This window comes from Saimiri boliviensis, chromosome 4, assembly GCF_048565385.1.
Source record: "Saimiri boliviensis isolate mSaiBol1 chromosome 4, mSaiBol1.pri, whole genome shotgun sequence".
Lineage (NCBI taxonomy): Eukaryota > Metazoa > Chordata > Mammalia > Primates > Cebidae > Saimiri > Saimiri boliviensis.
In genome coordinates this window covers 68,372,067-68,390,694 of record NC_133452.1, presented here as the reverse complement: position 1 = coordinate 68,390,694, position 18,628 = coordinate 68,372,067, and the positions used below count along the sequence as shown (strand labels likewise).

At 34.6% G+C, this 18,628-nt stretch overlaps 1 protein-coding gene across 2 annotated transcripts in view; it reads right to left on the bottom strand.

Moving 5' to 3' along the window:
- ASCC3 (activating signal cointegrator 1 complex subunit 3) overlaps positions 1-18,628 on the bottom strand; it is a 337,355-nt gene that overhangs the window by 276,432 nt on the left and 42,295 nt on the right. For both annotated transcript variants that reach the window (XM_074397671.1, XM_003922908.4), the window contains exons 6-8: positions 10,900-11,104; positions 9,718-9,859; positions 9,000-9,125 (exon numbers count right to left, since the gene is read on the bottom strand). In XM_074397671.1, the coding sequence (XP_074253772.1) occupies positions 9,000-9,125; positions 9,718-9,859; positions 10,900-11,104 (473 nt within the window). The remainder of the gene's footprint in view (positions 1-8,999; positions 9,126-9,717; positions 9,860-10,899; positions 11,105-18,628) is intronic.

Genomic DNA, 18,628 nt, shown 5'->3' with positions numbered 1-18,628 from the left:
CTTCAGAGTATGGATCCTTTTTGTGAGATCATTTTGAAGACAATGAAATGTCACTAAAACCAGCATGCCCCAAATTAAAAAGCCTTATGCTAAAGCATTGCACAAGGCTGCTTATTATACTATCACACATGTCATCAATTTCATCAGAACCATGGCCTTGAAATCACAGCCTTTTTAAGAGGTCATATCAAAAAACAGTAATACATTATGAAGTTTGAAACTGAAAACTGAATTTATCATTTTTTTATTTACAGATATCTTAGCAAAGATGATTTCATAAATTTTAAGAGGAAGGAAACACACATGTGGCACAAATTAAAAGGAACAAAAATGAAATTTCTAACTTAATCTGGCAAATGCTAAATTTCCTTGATACAAACCTTGCCTAACCAGGCAATTTGAATCATGGGATTGCAGAAACATAAGTAACTTGCCTAACGTCTGGCAGGTAGAACGTGGGGTAGTCAAGACTGAAACTCGGCTAGATTCAGGATTCTTGCACCTCACCAGCAATGTATGCTGAACATATATAAAGCAAGTTCTTAATGATCTACAAGAGACTAGACTCCCACACAATAATGGTAGGAGACTTGAATACCCCACTGTCAATATTAAATAGATCAACAAGCTGAGCGCAGTGGCTCACGCCTATAATCCCAGAACTTAGGGAGGCCGAGGCCAGTGGATCACAAGGTCTAGAGATCGAGACCATTCTGGCCAACATAATGAAACCCTGTCTCTACTAAAATACAAAAATTAGCTGGGTGTGGTGGCACATGACTGTAGTCCCAGTTACTTGGGAGGCTGAGGTAGGAGAATAGCTTGAACCCAGGAGGAGAGGTTACAGTGAGCCGAGATTGCGCCACTGCACTTCAGCCTGGTGCTTGCTGACAGAGTAAGACTTTGTCTTAAAAAAAAAAAAAAAAAAAAAAAAAAAGATCAACGAGACAGAAAATTAACAAAGATATCAAGGAGTTGAACTCAGCTCTGGACAAAGCTGACCTAATAGACATCTACAGAACTCTCCACCCCAAATCCACAGAATATACATTTTTCTCAGCACCACATCACACACATCCTAAAATTGAGCACATAATTGGAAGTAAAACACTCCTTATCAAATGCAAAAGAATGAAAATCATGACAAACAATCAGACCACAGCGCAGTCAAATTAGAACTTAGGATTAACAAACTGACTCAAAGCTGCACAACTAAGTGGAAAATGAACAATCTGCTCCTGAATGACTATTGGATAAATAATGAAATGAAAGCAGAAATAATGATGCTCTTTGAAACCAATGAGAATGAAGACATAATGTACCAGCATCTCTAGGACACATTTAAAGCAGTGAGTAGAGGGATTTATAGAACTAAATGCCTACAAGAGAAATGAGGAAAGTTAAAAAAAAATCAACAAGCATCATGATTAAAAAAACTAGAGAAGCAAGATGAAATTCAAAAGCTAGCAGATGACAATAACTAACTAAGATCAGAGCAGAACTGAAGGAGACAGACATACAAAAAACCGTTCAAAAAAAAAAAATCAATGAATTCAGGAGCCAGTTTTTTGAAAAGACCAACAAAATAGACCACTAGCCAGACTAATAAAGAAAAAAGAGAGACGAATGAAATAGATGACATAAAAAATGATAAAAAGGATATTACCACTGATCCCATAGAAATACAAACTACCATCAGACAAACTATAAACACCTCTATGCAAATAAACCAGTAAATCTAGAAGAAATGGATAAATTCCTGGACACTTATACCCTCCCAAGACTAAACCAGGAAGAAATCAAATTCCTGAATAGACCAACATGGCCTGAAATTGAAGCTGCAATTAAAAGCCTACCAACTAAAAAAAGTCCAGGACCAGAAAGGTTCACAGCCAAATTCTACCAGAGGTAGAAAAAGTAGCTGGTATCATTTCTTCTGAAACTATTCCAAACAACAGAAAGAGAGGGAAACCTCCCCAACTTATTTTATGAGACCAACATCATAAAATGATGATACCAAAACCTGGAAGACACACAACTAAAAAAGAAAATTTCAGGCCAATATCCATGATGAATGTTGATGTGAAAATTCTCAATACAATACTGGCAAACCAAATCCAACAGCGCATGAAAAATCTTATCCATCATAATCAAGTCAGCTTCGTGCCTGGGATGCCAGGCTGGTTCAACATACTCAAATCTATACACATAATCCATCACATAAACAGAACCAAAGACAAAAACCACATGATTATTTCAATAGATGCAGAGAAGGCCTTTGGCAAAATACAACAGCCCTTCATGCTAAAAACTCTCAATAAACTAGGTATCAATGGAATGTATCTCAAAATAATAAGTGCTATTTATGAAAAACCCATAGCCAATATCATACTGAATGGGCAAAAACTGGAAGCATTCCCTTTGAAAACTGGCACAAGACAAGGATGCCCCTCTGTCACCACTCCTATTCAACATAGTATTGGAAGTTCTGGCCAGAGCAATCAGGCAAGAAAAAGAAATAAAAGTATTCAATTAGGAAAAGAGGAAGTCAAATTGTCTGTCTATTTGCAGATGACATTATTGTATATTTAGGAGACTCCATCGTCTCAGCCCAAAATCTCCTTAAGATGATAAGCAAATTCAGCAAAGTCTCAAGATACAAAATCATAAACATTCCTATACACCAATAACAAACAGAGCCAAATCATGAGCAAATTCCCATTCACAATTTGCTACAAAGAGAATAAAATACCTAGGAATACAACTAACAAGGGATGTGAAGGACCTCTTCAAGGTGAACTACAAACCACTGTTTAAAGAAATAATAGAGGACACAAACACATCGAAAAACATTCCATGCCCATGGTCAGAAAGAGTCAATATCGTGAAAATGGCCATACTGCCCAAAGTAATTTACAGATTCAATGCTATCCCCATCAAGCTACCATTGACTTTCTTCACAGAATTAGGGAAAACCATGTTAAACTTCATACGGAACCAAAAGAGAGCCCACATAGCCAAGACAATCCTAAGCAAAAAGCAAACAAACAAAAACAAAGCTGGAAGCATCATGCTACCTGGCTTCAAACTATACTGTAAGTCCACAGTAATCAAAACAGCATGGTTCTGGTACCAAAACAGAGATATAGACCAATGGAACAGAACAGAGGCCTCAGAAATAACACCACACATCTACAACCATCTGATCTTTGACAACTCTGACAAAAACAAGCAATGGGGAAAGGATTCCCTATTTAATAAATGGTGTTGGGAATACTGGCTAGCCATATGCAGAAAGCTGAAACTGGATCCCTTCCTTACACCTTATACAAAAATTAACTTCAGGTGGATTAAAGATATAAACATAAGACCTAACACCATAAAAACCCTAGAAGAAAACCTAGGCAACACCATTCAGGACATAGGCATGGGCAAGGACTTCATGACTAAAATACCAAAAGCAATGGCAACAAAAGTCAAAATAGAAAAAGTGGATCTAATTAAACTTAAGAGCTCAAGCTCTTAAGAGTAAACCAGAAACCAACAGGATGGGAAAAATTTTTTTCAATCTACCCATCTGACAAAGGGCTAATATCCAGAATCTACAAAGAACTTAAACAAATTTTAAGAAAAAAACAAGCCCATCAAAATTGGGCAAAGGATATGAACAGATACTTCTCAAAAGAAGACAATTATGCACCCAACAAACATAGGACAAAAAGCTCATCATCACTGGTTATTAGAGAAATGCAAATCAAAACCACATTGAGATACCATCTCATGCCAATTAGAATGATGATCATTAAAAAATCAGGAGACAACAGATGCTCAAGAGGATGTGGAGAAATAGGAACCCTCTTACACCCGTTGGTGGGAGTGTAAATTAGTTCAGCCATTGTGGAAGACAGTGTGGTGATTCATCAAGGATCTTGAAATAGAAATATCATTTGACTCAGCAACCCATTACTGGGTATATACCCAAAGGATTATAAGTCATTCTGTTATAAAGACACATGCACACGTATGTTTATTGTGGCATGGATCACAACAGCAAAGACTTGGAGCCAACCCAAATGCCCATCAATGATAGACTGGATAAAGAAAATGTGGCACATATATACCATGAAATATTATGTAGTCATAAAAAAGGATGAGTTCATGTCCTTTGCAGGGACATGGATGAAGCTGGAAACAATCATTCTCAGCAAACTGACACAAGAAAAGAAAACTAAACAACGCATGTTCTCACCCATAAGTGGGTGTTGAGCAATGAGAACACATGAACTCAGGGAGGAGACTATCACACACTGGGGACTTTTGGGGGGTAGGGGTGGGGCTAGGGGAGGGATAGCAGGGGGTGTGGGAATAGAGGATAGATAGCATTAGGGGAAATACCTAGTATAGATGACGGGGTGATATATGCAGCAAACCACCATGGCACATACATACCTATGTAACAAACCTGCACTTTCTCCACATGTACCCCAGAACTTAAAGTATAATTATAGAAGAAGAAGAAGAAAAGAAAGAAGAAGAAGAAGAAGAAGAAGAAGAAGAAGAAGAAGAAGAAGAAGAAGAAGAAGAAGAAGAAGAAAAAGAAAGAAGAAAGAAGAAAGAAGAAGAAAGAAAGAAGAAGAAGAAAGAAGAAGAAGAAGAAAAACCATGGCATGTATCACACAAGGAGGAAGCTCTAATTCAAGGGTGGATATTAGTTAATAACAATGTATCAATATTGACTCATTGTAAGGAGGTATTAGTAACTGTAATACATTGTATCACTAATAGAGGAAATTGTGAGGGTGGAAGGTTAACATAATGACTCTGTATTTCCTGCTCAATTTTTCTGTAAACCTACAACTGCTCTAAACATAAAGCTATTAATTAAAAATAAAGAAACAAAACAAAGTAGTATTTTCCACAACATTGAGTCTAAACCTCTTGGCATGGTTTTCGAAGCCCTTCATGTGCAGGCAACGGTCTTGTTCCAGACTCATTTCCTGCCGCTCTCCATATATGGCCTTATTACCTTACATGGTAATAAGACTGAAGTCCTTGATGTCCAAAGATCATAGCAATTTCATACAACATCCTTTGTTTGGCATACACCTTCACCTGCATTGTCTATGTAGCAAAAACATATGCCTTAAACATTCACCTTCATAAAAGCTTCTTCCTTGATCTCTTTAGTCTGCCTTTTCTGCTGCCATAGAACTTTGTACAACATAACCCAACCGTACCACTTATTTCCACAGAAATGGAACAGATACACTACATTGAGTAACTTACGATCAGAGACAATATCCTATTCTTTATTTTCCCAGAACTTAGCCTACAAGCACAGGATTCAAGAATCTGGGCTCAAAGAAAACTTAAATCTTATTTATTTCCAATCAGATTTTATAGGACTCAATTTTCTTAAATCTTAAAATATTATATGCATCTTTTATACTACCTTTCCAAATCAAGTATTATCTTTGGGCAGTAGTAAATTTTTGCTGAATGACACTCTACTGATTCTTAAAAAAATCTACCTCCCAACTGTGGAAATAGAAGTCAACATACTTAACACCAACAAAAAGTAAACCTGAGTTTCTCACCAAAAATATCATACACATAGTTCTGTCTTCTTAGCATCTTTCTCATCATACTTTTAAGGGTAATAATACCATTCTTCTTCCCTTTGGGAAACTCCCCTTTACTCCTGGTAGCTCATGGGGAGCATGAGGTTACACAAGTGAGTAGCCATGTGTCAGAAAGAACCCCACATTCACATCTCAGGGAAAGAAGTTGGTTCAGAAATGAACTGGTGACCTAAGTTAGGAAAATCAGAGTTCATCCTAGAAGTTTTTTTGTTTTCTAGGCAGAACTGGTTGAAAAAAAAAAAAAAACATTGCTTCTAGGACTAGAGTATGGGGGAAATAGTTATGTTTGCCACTGCTGCTGCTGCTGCCGCCATACGTTTTTCCCTGGTTGTATGGAGAAAGCCTATTTGGGAATCAGGGGATGAAAAATAATAGGAGAAATAAAAAAGGGGGTGGATAAGAGAAAGGAGGAAAAGATAAGAGTGAAGAAAAAAGAAATGGAGATAATGAAAGAAAAAGAAATAAAGATGAGAAAAAAATCTGATGATATCATTTGAGCCTATATGTCAAAGCTGGGCACATAGGTAGCTTTGCTTCTGGACAATTCAGGCAGAAAAGCCATAAATTGTCACCTGTGCTTGCTTTGACTTAGATTTCTATAAGTTCCAACTGAGTGACTCCTGACTAATCAAGAAACCCATCTACATTTTTTAGATTGTACCCTTTCCAAGAAAATAAAAAACCCATTTAATGACATTAATGGTATTTTTGCATGTCATACTAGAATTTTAAAATTCTCCTTAAAGTTTTAAATCAAATTTCACAAGTTATTAACTTATTCAATGTGACAGTCAGTAAAAGGACATAAAAGCATCTTAGGACAGTTAGGAATAGCATGCAATTCTATGCAAAAATTGCATGTATGATGTCAGTGAAAAACGACAGACCTTCATCTTAAGTAATACTTTCTCTGACACCTGGTACAAAAAAGATCCAAGACAAAAGAAATATCTACTAAATTATCTAACATTCTGTTAATGTCTGTTTTTTCTCCCGAGGTCTGTATTACTAAAGCTTACGATGTCTGGCAGGACCAATGTCTACAGTGATATGATAGCAAATGGCTTATTTTCTTATAATGACAAATCTCACTTAATTGTATTATTCTCCAATTTTTATTAGTCATTAGAAAAGTAGAAATTAAAACCACAATGGGAAGTCACTACAATCAGATGGCTAAAATAAAAATATAAGCAATATATTAAAATATAAATACAAATGGCTACAATAAAAATAAAAAACAGTGACAACACCAAATTATGTCTAGTATGTGGAGAAACTAGATTATATTGACTTACTATGTTATATGGTACAGTCACTCTAGAAAACAGTTGGTCGTGTCTTAAAAACCTTAGTATGTAGTTACAATATGACCCAGAAAATGCATTCCTGGACATTTATTAAACAGAATGAAAACTTATATTCACAAAAAACCCTCCATACCAGGTTTATAAAACTTTATCTGTTTTACGGAAAGAACTATGTCCTTCAAAATTTGTATGCTGAAGCCCTCATCCCTCAATATGACTGTTTTAAAGTTAGAACTTTTAGGGAGGTAATTAAGGTTAAATGCAGTCATAAGGGTGGGCTCCTAACCTGATAGGGCTGGTGACCCTATAAAAAAGGAAGAAACACAAGGCGCCTCTCTTCATACACACACAGAGAAGAGGCTATGTGAGAACACAGGAAGAAGGCAGAAAGTAAGTATCTGCAAGCCAGGAAGAAATCCTCAACAGAAACAAAATCTGCTAGCACCACCTGATCTGTGACTTTTAGCCTCCAGAGCTGTGAAAAATCATTTTTCTGCTTCTTTAAGCCACCTGGTCTGTTGTCTTTTGTTGTGGCAGACAAATACAGTTTGTAATCACCAAAAACTATTGAATGTCCTTCAATAGGTGAATAGTTTAAAACAACAACAACAACAAAAACAAAATTGTGGTCATCTATATCATGATTGGTAGGCAGAAAATGTCCGCATCCTAAATCCTAATCCACAGAGTCTGTGAATACATCAGATTATATAGGATATGGAGATTAAGGTGGCAGAGGGAATTAACCTACTCAGAAAAACTGTTTTACTCCAATAATCCAAATAAAAATTAACAAAATACTTATTTAAAGATAAGTATGATAGAAAAACAAAAAACTCTTTCATTCATTATTCATTTAAATGAATGTCAATGTTTTTTAAAACTATAAAGATTCAGTACGTAAAATAAAACTTAATAAATCTCAATGATGATACTGCTTATAATGATTGATAAGATTTATAAGAATTGTATTATAATTATTTAATTTTATTGGCTATCAGTCCTGATTGTATTTTAGAATCACCTATACAGCTTCAAATAATCATCCCCAAAATATTGATACCTGGACCTCTTCGAAGAGATTAGGACTTAAATAGCAGCGAGGCACTTGGATTATGAAAAAGTTCTACAAGTACTTCTGATGTACAAGATATAATTAGAATTTTATTCTACTATAAAAACTTATTGTAAAAAACTTTATAACAAGTGCAGAAATATGTTTACTGACACAGAAAGACACACATAACTACACACACACACACACACACACACAACAGTATATATGATGTAATTACATTTTTGTGAAAGAAAATACATAAGGACACATATGTATTATAGAATGGAGTTCATTTTGGTTGACAGTGGGTACTCTTTACGTGTTTTATGCTGCTGTTTTTGCTTGCCTGTATTCTTATTTCTGAATGATTGTATATAACATATATGACAAAATACAGCTACTTAATTTTGATATGGATAAGATTAACTTTCAATAATATGAATACTTTAACCTAAACTAAGGAATATTATATTTTGAGATAGAGTAAATGTGACAGAATTTTATCAAATGGCGAATCTAAGCAAATAATATACAGATAGTACTATTTATGCCATTTTCCACAGGTCAGACATTCAAATTTTAAAAACTGAGAAAAATTAATTCTTAAAAATACTTAGGAATTTGCCACCTTCCCAAAAGGATTCTATTATAGGTTGACCACTTGATACAATCGATACAATAAATAAATCCTTTAAAACATTTTATTTAAATCAGTTTACATAAGTTAAACCAAAAACTTAGCTGAAAAGAAAACATGAAACAGAAATATATGCACAAAAATATATACACATTTGTTTAATATATGAAGAAATATGTGTATATATGTTTTTTAATTTAAACTCTCCTATGTAATTGTCCAGTAACCAACTACATATGTCTGTATTGTGTTTGCCAACTAATATCTTTCTTAAAACAATTTTTCCAGTATAAATTTATTTATAACATATATCAAGCCTCAAAAGTATCAACTCTATAAAAGGCTTTTCTCACCTCATCTAAGTCTTGGATATAAACTGGCTTTTCCTCAAAGCTGAGTGGCATTGGTTCGCTGTAGGGAATCCTTACTTCTTCATAAAGCTTGTTATTCTCTCTTTGGATTCCTTCTGGCAAAATCATCTATAAACATCAAAAATAAAAATCCAATAATAATAAAAAATAAAACACTTGCTCTTATAAAGATTCTTTAGAAAGAGAGAAGAAAAAACACCACTGGTTTTATAACTCAGCACTGGTAAATAAACTTAGCAAATTTAAAAGAAAACAAACCTAAATAGAACAAAAACAAATGCAAATACCACTCACACAAAGCATTAACATCAGGTATTTTATATAGTACACAGGCAACAGTATGTTGATGAATCTTAACATATATACTAATTAGATGGTACACCTGAATACAAATGTATTCATATAGTTAGGAAAATGTACAATAAACAATATAAAGTTTAGCCAAACAGTGACACAACTGATAAAACTCAAAAATATAAATTGCAAAAATAATGAAAGGGAGGGAAACAAATATGTTCTGAATATCTATTATATGTCAGGAGCTTTACATATACCACATTATGTCCTTTTCCCCAATACTTTAGAATAAAATTTAGCATAGTCAACTGTGTTAGACTCATGAAGGAAACAGGGAAAATCTACATGTCATTTCCATAGAATAGGCATATTATTCAAAACTAGTTCTGTAACAGTAACATACCTTTGCACCAGCAATAAACGCTGATGTTTTCATGGCCTGAGCCTGGGAATCATACACATGAGGATAATGTATTTTTTCAATGTCCACATCTCTCTGCCTGCTCAGAATTGGAACACTTCTAGCATTCAGAAGTGCCTGCTCTCTGTAAATATAAAAAATAGAACTAATTTGAAATTTTTATCTTGAAAAGTAATGCATACACTAAAACAAGATGATTATAAAAAAATCAGAGGTAGCCTTCTATCATAAAAAAGAATAATTAAATTACACAAAGGAAGATTTTAGAAATCCTGAAATTTTCTGGGTAACCAAATAGGATTCAGCACATTTTTAGGTATTATTTTTAGATAACACCACCTGGTAAGTTTGATTTAATGTTCTTTATAATTTTGTTTTTTCACAATTCAAAGAAGTTTATTTAACAAGGTATAAATTTCTTTTTTGAAATGTGTTTCAATAATTTAAAAATCAAGTATAATAATGCTTAGATTTTATTTTTCTCCTTTACACTTCTACATAACATTTTTTAAAAGGTACATTAAGCACAGAAACGAAATGTATCTCAAATTTATGTAAACTATTTAAATCTTTATTTATTTATTTATTTTTTTGAGATGGAGTTTCGCTCTTGTTACCCAGGCTGAAGTGCAGTGGCGCGATCTCGGCTCACCACAACCTCCGCCTCCTGGGTTCAGGCAATTCTCCTGCCTCAGCCTCCTGAGTAGCTGGCATTACAGGTAAGCACCACCATGCCCAGCTGATTTTTTGTATTTTAGTAGAGACGGGGTTTCACCATGTTGACCAAGATGGTCTCGATCTCTTGACCTCGTGATCCACCCGCATCGGCCTCCCAAAGTGCTGGGATTACAGGCTTGAGCCACCGTGCCCGGCTAAACTATTTAAATCTTAACCCAGTGCTGTGTACCCAGCACCTAACAATAGCCTGCCTCTATAATCTAAATCTCTTACCTACTTGGATGCGAACAAGAATAGACTAACTAAGCAGATTATTGATTTCTTATCCCAGAAAATCAGGTATTCATAAAACAAACTTCTATTAAGAAAATGTGACTTTAAATAAAAATCATCTATACTGCTAAGATTAAACAAACAAACAAAAATAATAATACATAAAAGTGGCAATTACAACACAAGCATTTTTCAGTTTCTGGCTTTTATTACCTTTGTATCCGCAATTCCTTAGGATCAAAGCACATAACTCCTTCTGAAACTTCTAAATCTTCTCCAGCCTTTTTTTCTCGTCTGGCAATTCTTTTTTCTTCACGGCGATATTGTTTCATTAACTGCTTTTCTTGTTCAGACTGAATAGTGACTTGACAACCATAATTGGGTTTAGCATTTTCTCCTAAAATTTTTTTACAATTGTCTAAGAAGCAAATTTAAGAAACACAATGTTTTATAAATCTGAATATGATTTAATCTTCTTGAAACCATTTCTTTTCCCCATGCCAGAATATATAATGCTCTAACAATTCATTTTTTAAAGCTGTCACATTCAATTATTATGTTTTAAGGAGAGTTTTTAAAAACCACAGTATCTAAATAAAGTTACATAGTGGTTTAAGAAAAGTCAGCAGTATTTTCTTCCTACAGACTCAACAGTTTAATCACTCACATTATAAATTCTTACATATAACATTAGGAACCTAAAAATTCGATTTTATCATTTAGAATAATTTGCTTATGTAATTTCAATAAATATAATATCAATGCTAGTTAGTATTTACTGTTAACACAGCAATAAAATAAACTCTTTACATACTAAAAAACTTTTTTCTATATAATAGACCTTATATAATTAAGCCGTATATATGTTACTACTTAATTATTTATACATTACATAAAATTTACTAGCAGTAGTTTAAGACATACTTAAGACAATGACTAAGCAAATAAAGCAAAAGTATGGTCTACCTTTTCACCAACACACAGTTTTTAAAAAATAGAAAAACCAAGTAAATTAAAGCTCAATGTTTACAAAGTTTACTTTACGTTTGTGGTTTGGTCAACTCAATATTCAGGAAAATTTTTCTTCCAACAGGATTACCTTCTGTGTTTGTTTAAATCTTTATAAGCAACAGTATCTTCACTTACTGCAGCTATAAAGGAACTAATAGGAATGTGGTTGAAAGTAATCCAAGTGAATAAGCATTTATTGTATTGAGGTCCTACTCAGTTCTAGGCACTGCAGCTAGGCCAGGAAGACAATGAAGAATGAGACTTGGACCATACTCTGACAAAGCACTGTGTAAATTATTTTATCGAATTACAACATCCAATATAGAACAGAGAAGGAATTAAACATAGCATCAAGATGGGAAAATTAGCTTTCTAATTCACTGTAAGTTGAATCCTCACAATTCTCAGACATTTGTTACTGCCCTATTGCATTATTCTGAATATAAGTCATAAAACTCTCAATCACAGGGAAAACTTGTATAATGGCTTTATAAGCCTTAAAAAGGAAAATATCTTTCAAAATTATGAAATAAAATAAAATCTCATCTATATTAGGACTATACAGTTCTAAAAAAAGCATTTTCCTAAGTCTTATATCCCTTATTTCTAATCCCTTACTTCTAATTTCTATATTTCTTATTCTAATTCCTAAGTCTTATATCCCTTATTTCTAACTGAATTAGAAATATATATATATTAAATATAAATATACTATATATTTATATATTTATAAATATACTATATAGTACATTTAATATATATATTAAATATATAATTATACTATATGTATATTTAATATATGTATATTTAATATATGTATATATTAAATATACATATACTATATATTTATAGTATAAATACCTACTATAATAACAGAATTAAGAATGCAATTTTCTGCCAATTTTCACATGCATTCTGAACTCTTGATAAAAGTTAACTTGTCTGCAAAGTTATGCAATCAGCAACACAGATATTAAGCAGAATGTTTAAATGTGAATAATGTTATGTACTTAATATCAGAAATGAATGTTAAATATTTTAAGCGTGAAACTGTAAATACTTTGGGTGACATACTAAATGCTATGCCAATGTCATTAAATTTTAAGCAAATGTGGCAGTAATAAAATATTATTATACATACTTATGATCATCCAAATAAAATAAAAATTATAAGAAGAAAATATGTCTACCTCATAGCTTTAAAAGTCTTAATTAGAACATACATACTAGAATCCTGTAAGGCTGAGTATAATAGGTAATCTTAAAAAATCAAGTTGCAAAGCAGTAAAAGTTTAAATGCATGGTTCTCCTAGCTGGGTTAAGTTAACTGTAGAGACTGACCTGCAAAAATGAAATGAATATCCTCAACAGTAATTCTAACACAAAGTTATTCTGAAGAACTATGCAAAATTTTGTGTCCTTTTAGAATGGTCATTTAAAAGTGTGTAGCACCTCCCCCTTGCTCTCATGCTCCTACTCCTGATGTGTAAGATGCCTGCTCCCCTTTTGCCTTCTATCATGATTGGAAGCTTCCTGAGGCCTCCCCAGAAGCAAAAGCTGCTAATGCTTCATGTACATCCTGAAGACTACGAGCCAATTAAACCACTTTTCTTTATAAACTACCCAGTCTCAAGTATTTATAGCAATGTGAGAATGTACTGATACAAAAAGTGTATTGTTTCTAAGAAATTATCCTAATAGAATAAAATTTATTAAATCAACATAATAAACATGAATAAATCATCAGTTTCCAAAAAATACATAAAGCTGGACTTATAGTAAACTTTGTATTAATAAATTACCACTATTAAAAGGTAGAATCAGGCTGGGCACTGTGGCTCACACCTGTAATCCAAACACTTTGGGAGGCTGCAGTGGGAGGACTGCTTCAGGCTAGTAGTTTGAGACTACCCTGGGCAATATGGGGAAACCTCATCTTTATTTAAAAATAATAATAATAATTAATCAGGCATGGTGGCACACACCTGTGGACCCATCTACTTGGGAGGCTGAGAGGAGCACCTGTTCACAGAAGGTTGAGGCTGCAGTAATCCCCAATTGTGCCACTGCTCCCTAGCCTGAGCAAGAAAGCAAAGGCCTGTCTCAAAAACAAAAGCTAGAATCAGAAATATCTCTTTATTAATTTAGGAGACTGACAAAAAGAAACACCAAATTCTCAGAATTTACAACTTTGTAGGACTAGTTATTTAAACTCATTTGTATTCTTTGGCAGATACCCATTTTAGATGCTCATAATCCTTGCTGGCTTACTGCAATTTCTGGTTATATATTATGCAACAGATGTGATATGGTTAGGCTTTGTGTCCCCACACAAATCCCAGCTTGAATTGTAATCCCCATAATCCCCAGGTGTTGAGGGAGGAACCTTGTGGGAGGTGACTGGATCACAGGGGCAGTCACTATGATGCTGTCCAGTCACCTCCATGCTGCTCTAGTGATGATGATTGAGTTCTCAGGAGATTTGATAGTTTCATGTTTGGTAAGTTTCTCCTGCACATACTTTTCTCTCCTGCCACCATGTGAAGTAGGTTCTTGCTTCCCCTTACCTTCTGCCAAGTTTCCTGAGGTCTCCAGCCATGTGGAACTGGGAGCCAATTAAATCTCCTTTTTTATACATTGCCCAGTCTCAGGTAGTATTTTTATAGCAGTGTGAGAACAGACTAATACAAGGTAGGAGCACTCTTGGAGGAAGGCAGAATCGAAATATTCAATACACTTAAAGAACAAAGGGACTTGCTGACAAAGTTGCTAAATTCATATTTTCCAAGAGTCTTACAATCTCAAAGCAACTTTAAGGCTCTGAGAACATTTATTAGTATCAAAGAAATCCGTTAAGAAACAAGAAATTTGTCAGAAATTTTAGATTTAAATCATAGCTATTTTTACTATTTCCTTTTAGTACAATAATCATAAACGTAAGAAAATCAGAGCATAACTTACAAGAAGGATTAAATAGTTTGAAGACAGTTGCCAGATTTTTTATGCTCATATACTTTTTTAAAATTCCAAACTATCAGCCGGGCGCGGTGGCTCAAGCCTGTAATCCCAGCACTTTGGGAGGCCGAGGCGGGTGGATCACGAGGTCAAGAGATCGAGACCATCCTGGTCAACATGGTGAAACCCCGTCTCTACTAAAAATACAAAAAAATTAGCTGGGCATGATGGCACGTGCCTGTAATCCCAGCTACTCAGGAGGCTGAGGCAGGAGAATTGCCTGAATCTAGGAGGTGGAGGTTGCGGTGAGCCGAGATCGCGCCATTGCACTCCAGCCTGGGTAACAAGAGCGAAACTCCGTCTCAAAAAAAAAAAAAAAAAATTCCAAACTATCTATAGAGCTGGCAAAAAACACTGTGGTAAAGGTAAAAAAAAAGAAAAAAAAAAAAAAAAAATATATATATATATATATATTCTGTTTATCACTTAAAACCTGAGTTTTGCATCAGCTATGTTGTAAGTCAAGCTTTTTAAAAAATAATTTTGGTTCCCTAGTCAATTCTTCTAATTTTTCTGGGATTTAAAAATATATGTAATAACATTTTCAATATGCTCAGCATGATAATTGCATTGTGTTTAGATGTGTGCTAAAGATTTTATAGATAAAGTATCAAAATGTCTACAAATTCCTGTCATTGTTCAGCAAAAATTTAAAAAGTAGGTGTACGTGTAAAAGGTCTAGGAGGAGCAAAATGTTGAAGACTAATGAATCTACATGAAAGGTAAACAATGATCATTGTTTTATTCTTGCAATTTTAACTACAGGTTTGAAAGTTCTCAAAATAAAAAGTTGGAGAGAAATTAAACTACTACTTGGGCCCACAGTAATTATATCTGTATTTTCTCTTTAAAGAAAATTTGCTTTAAAAATTGTGTGTTCCAGTAATAGAATTAGGCTTCAGAAAGTGGATAATAAGAAACTTCTGTGAGTTGAAAGAACATGTTCTAGCCCAATGTAAAGAAACTAAGAACCTTGAAAAAACGTTTGACGAAACCCTAATGATAACAGAAGATTCAGAGAGGAATATAAGTGAATTAACGAAACTGAAGAATACAATACGAGAATTCCGCAAAGTATGCACAGGTTTTAACACTTGAATTAATCAAGCAGAAGAAAGGATATCAGAGGTCAAAGACCAACTGAATGAAATGAAATAAGAAGACAAGATGAGAGAATAAAAAGTAAAAAGGAATGAGCAATATCTCCAAGAAATATGGGACTATGTGAAAAGACCTAATTTACGTTTGATAGGTGTGCCTGAATGTCACGAAGAGAATGAATCCAAGCTGGAAAATATTTTTCAGGATATTATTCAGGAAAACTTTCCTAACCTAGTAAGGTAGGACAATACTCAACTCCAGGTAATACAGAGAACACCACAAAGATATTCCTCCAGAAGATTAACAGCAAGACACATAATCGTTAGTTTCCCCAGGGTTGAAATAAAGGAGAAAATTCTAAGGGCAGCTAGAGAGAAAGGTCAGGTTACCCATAAAGGGAAGCCTATCAGACTCACAGCAGATCTCTCAGCAGAAACCCTACAAACTAGAAGAGAGTGGGGGTCAATATTCAATATATTTAAAGAAAATAATTTTCAACCCAGAATCTCATATCCAGCCAAACTAAGCTTCATAAATGAAGGAAAAATAAAATTTTTCACGGACAAGCAAGCATTCGGAGATTTCATTACCACCAGGCCTGCTTTACAAGAGTTTCTGAAAGAAGCACTACACACAGAAAGGAACAACCAGTATCAGTCATCCCTAAAACTTACCAAAAAGTAAAGAGTATCTTCATAATGAAGAATCTACATCAACTAATGTGCAAAATAGCCAGCTAGCATTAAATGACAATATTAAACTCAAATATCAATATTAATTCTAAATTTAAATGGATTAAATGCCCTAATCAAAGACACAGACACACAAATTGAATAAAAAGTCAAAACTCATCAGCACGATGTATCCAGATCCATCTCATAAACAAGGACACGCAAAGACTCAAAACAAAAGGTTGGAGGAAGACTTATTAATCAAATGGAGAACAACAACAACAACAAAAAACACCAGACTTGTAACTTCTGTCTCTGACAAATAGATTTTAATAGTAAAAAAGACTAAAAGAAACAAAGAAGGACATTACATAATGGTAGAAGGATCAATGCAACAACAGGAGTAAACGATCATAAATATACATGCACCCAATATAGGAGCACCCAGATACATAAGACAAGTTTTTAATGACTTATAAAGAGACTTGGACTCCCGCACAATAATAGCGGGAGACTTTAACACCATATTGCTAATATTCGATGGATCACTCCAGCCTGGTGAAGAGTGTGATTCTGTCTCAAAAAAAAAAAAAAAGACATACAAGCAGCCAACAAATGCTAATCATCACTAATCATCAGAGAAAAACAAATCATAACCACAACGAGACACCACCTCATACCAGCCAGAATGGCTATTATTAAAAAGTCAAATAATAACAGATGTTGGCACAGCTGCAGGAAAAAGAAGCATTTACATACTTGGTAGGAAAGTAAATTAGTCCAGTCACTGTGAAAAGTAGTTTGGATATTTCTCAAAGAGCTTAAAACAGAGTTACCATTTGACCCAGCAATTCTATCACTGGGTATATAACCCCCAAAAACTCAATCCTTATAACAAAAAGACATAGGGACTCACATGTTCATCACAGCACTATTCACAACAGGAAAGACACAGAATCAACCTAAGTTCCCATCAATAGTGGACTGGATAAGGAAAAGGCTGTTTGAACATATGAACCATGGAACACTATGCAGCCATGTAAAGATCAAATCATTCTGGTTTTCCTGAATAGAGTCCATAGTAATATTTTTCTTATAACTTACTACATAACAGCTGTCATTTTACAGTGAAAGAACCATTAGAATGTTTTTTTTTTTTTTTAATTGCATTTTAGGTTTTGGAGTACATGCAAAGAACATGTAACATTGTTGAATAGGTACATACATGGCAGTGTGATTTGCTGCCTTCCTCCCCATCACCTATATCTGGCATTTCTCCCCATGCTATCTCTCCCCAACTCCCCACCCCCAGGTGTCCCTCCCCTATCTCCCCACGACAAACCCCAGAGTGTGATGCTTCCCTCCCTGTGTCCATGTGTTCCCATTGTTCAACAGCCACCTATGAGTGAGAACATGTGGCGTTTGATTTTCTGTTCTTGTGTCAGTTTGCTGAGAATGATGGTTTCCAGGTTCATCCATGTCCCTACAAAGAACAGGAACTCATTGTTTTGGATGGCTGCATAGTATTCCATGGTGTATATGTGCCTCATTTTCCCTGTCCAGTCTATCATCGATGGGCATTTGGGTTGGTTCCAGGTCTTTGCTATTGTAAACAGGGCTGTAATGAACATTTGTGTGCATGTGTCCTTATAGTAGAATGATTTATAATCCTTTGGATATATACTCAGTAATGAGATATGGAATTTCTATTTCTAGGTCCTTGAGGAATCGCCACACTGTCTTCCACAATGGTTGAACTAATTTATACTCCCAATAACAGTGCAAAAGTGTTCCTATTTCCCCACATCCTCTCCAGCATCTGTTGTCTCCAGATTTTTTAATGATTGCCATTGTAACTGGCATGAGATGGTATCTCAATGTAGTTTTGATTTGCATTTCTCTAATGACCAGTGATGATGAGCATTTTTTCATATGTTTGTTGGCCTCATGTATCTCTTCTTTTTTTTTTTTTTTTTTTTTGAGACGGAGTTTCACTCTTGTTACCCAGGCTAGAGTGCAATGGCGCGATCTCGGCTCACCGCAACCTCCGCCTCCTGGGTTCAGGCAATTCTCCTGCCTCAGCCTCCTGAGTAGCTGGGATTACAGGCATGCGCCACCATGCCCAGCTATTTTTTTTGTATTTT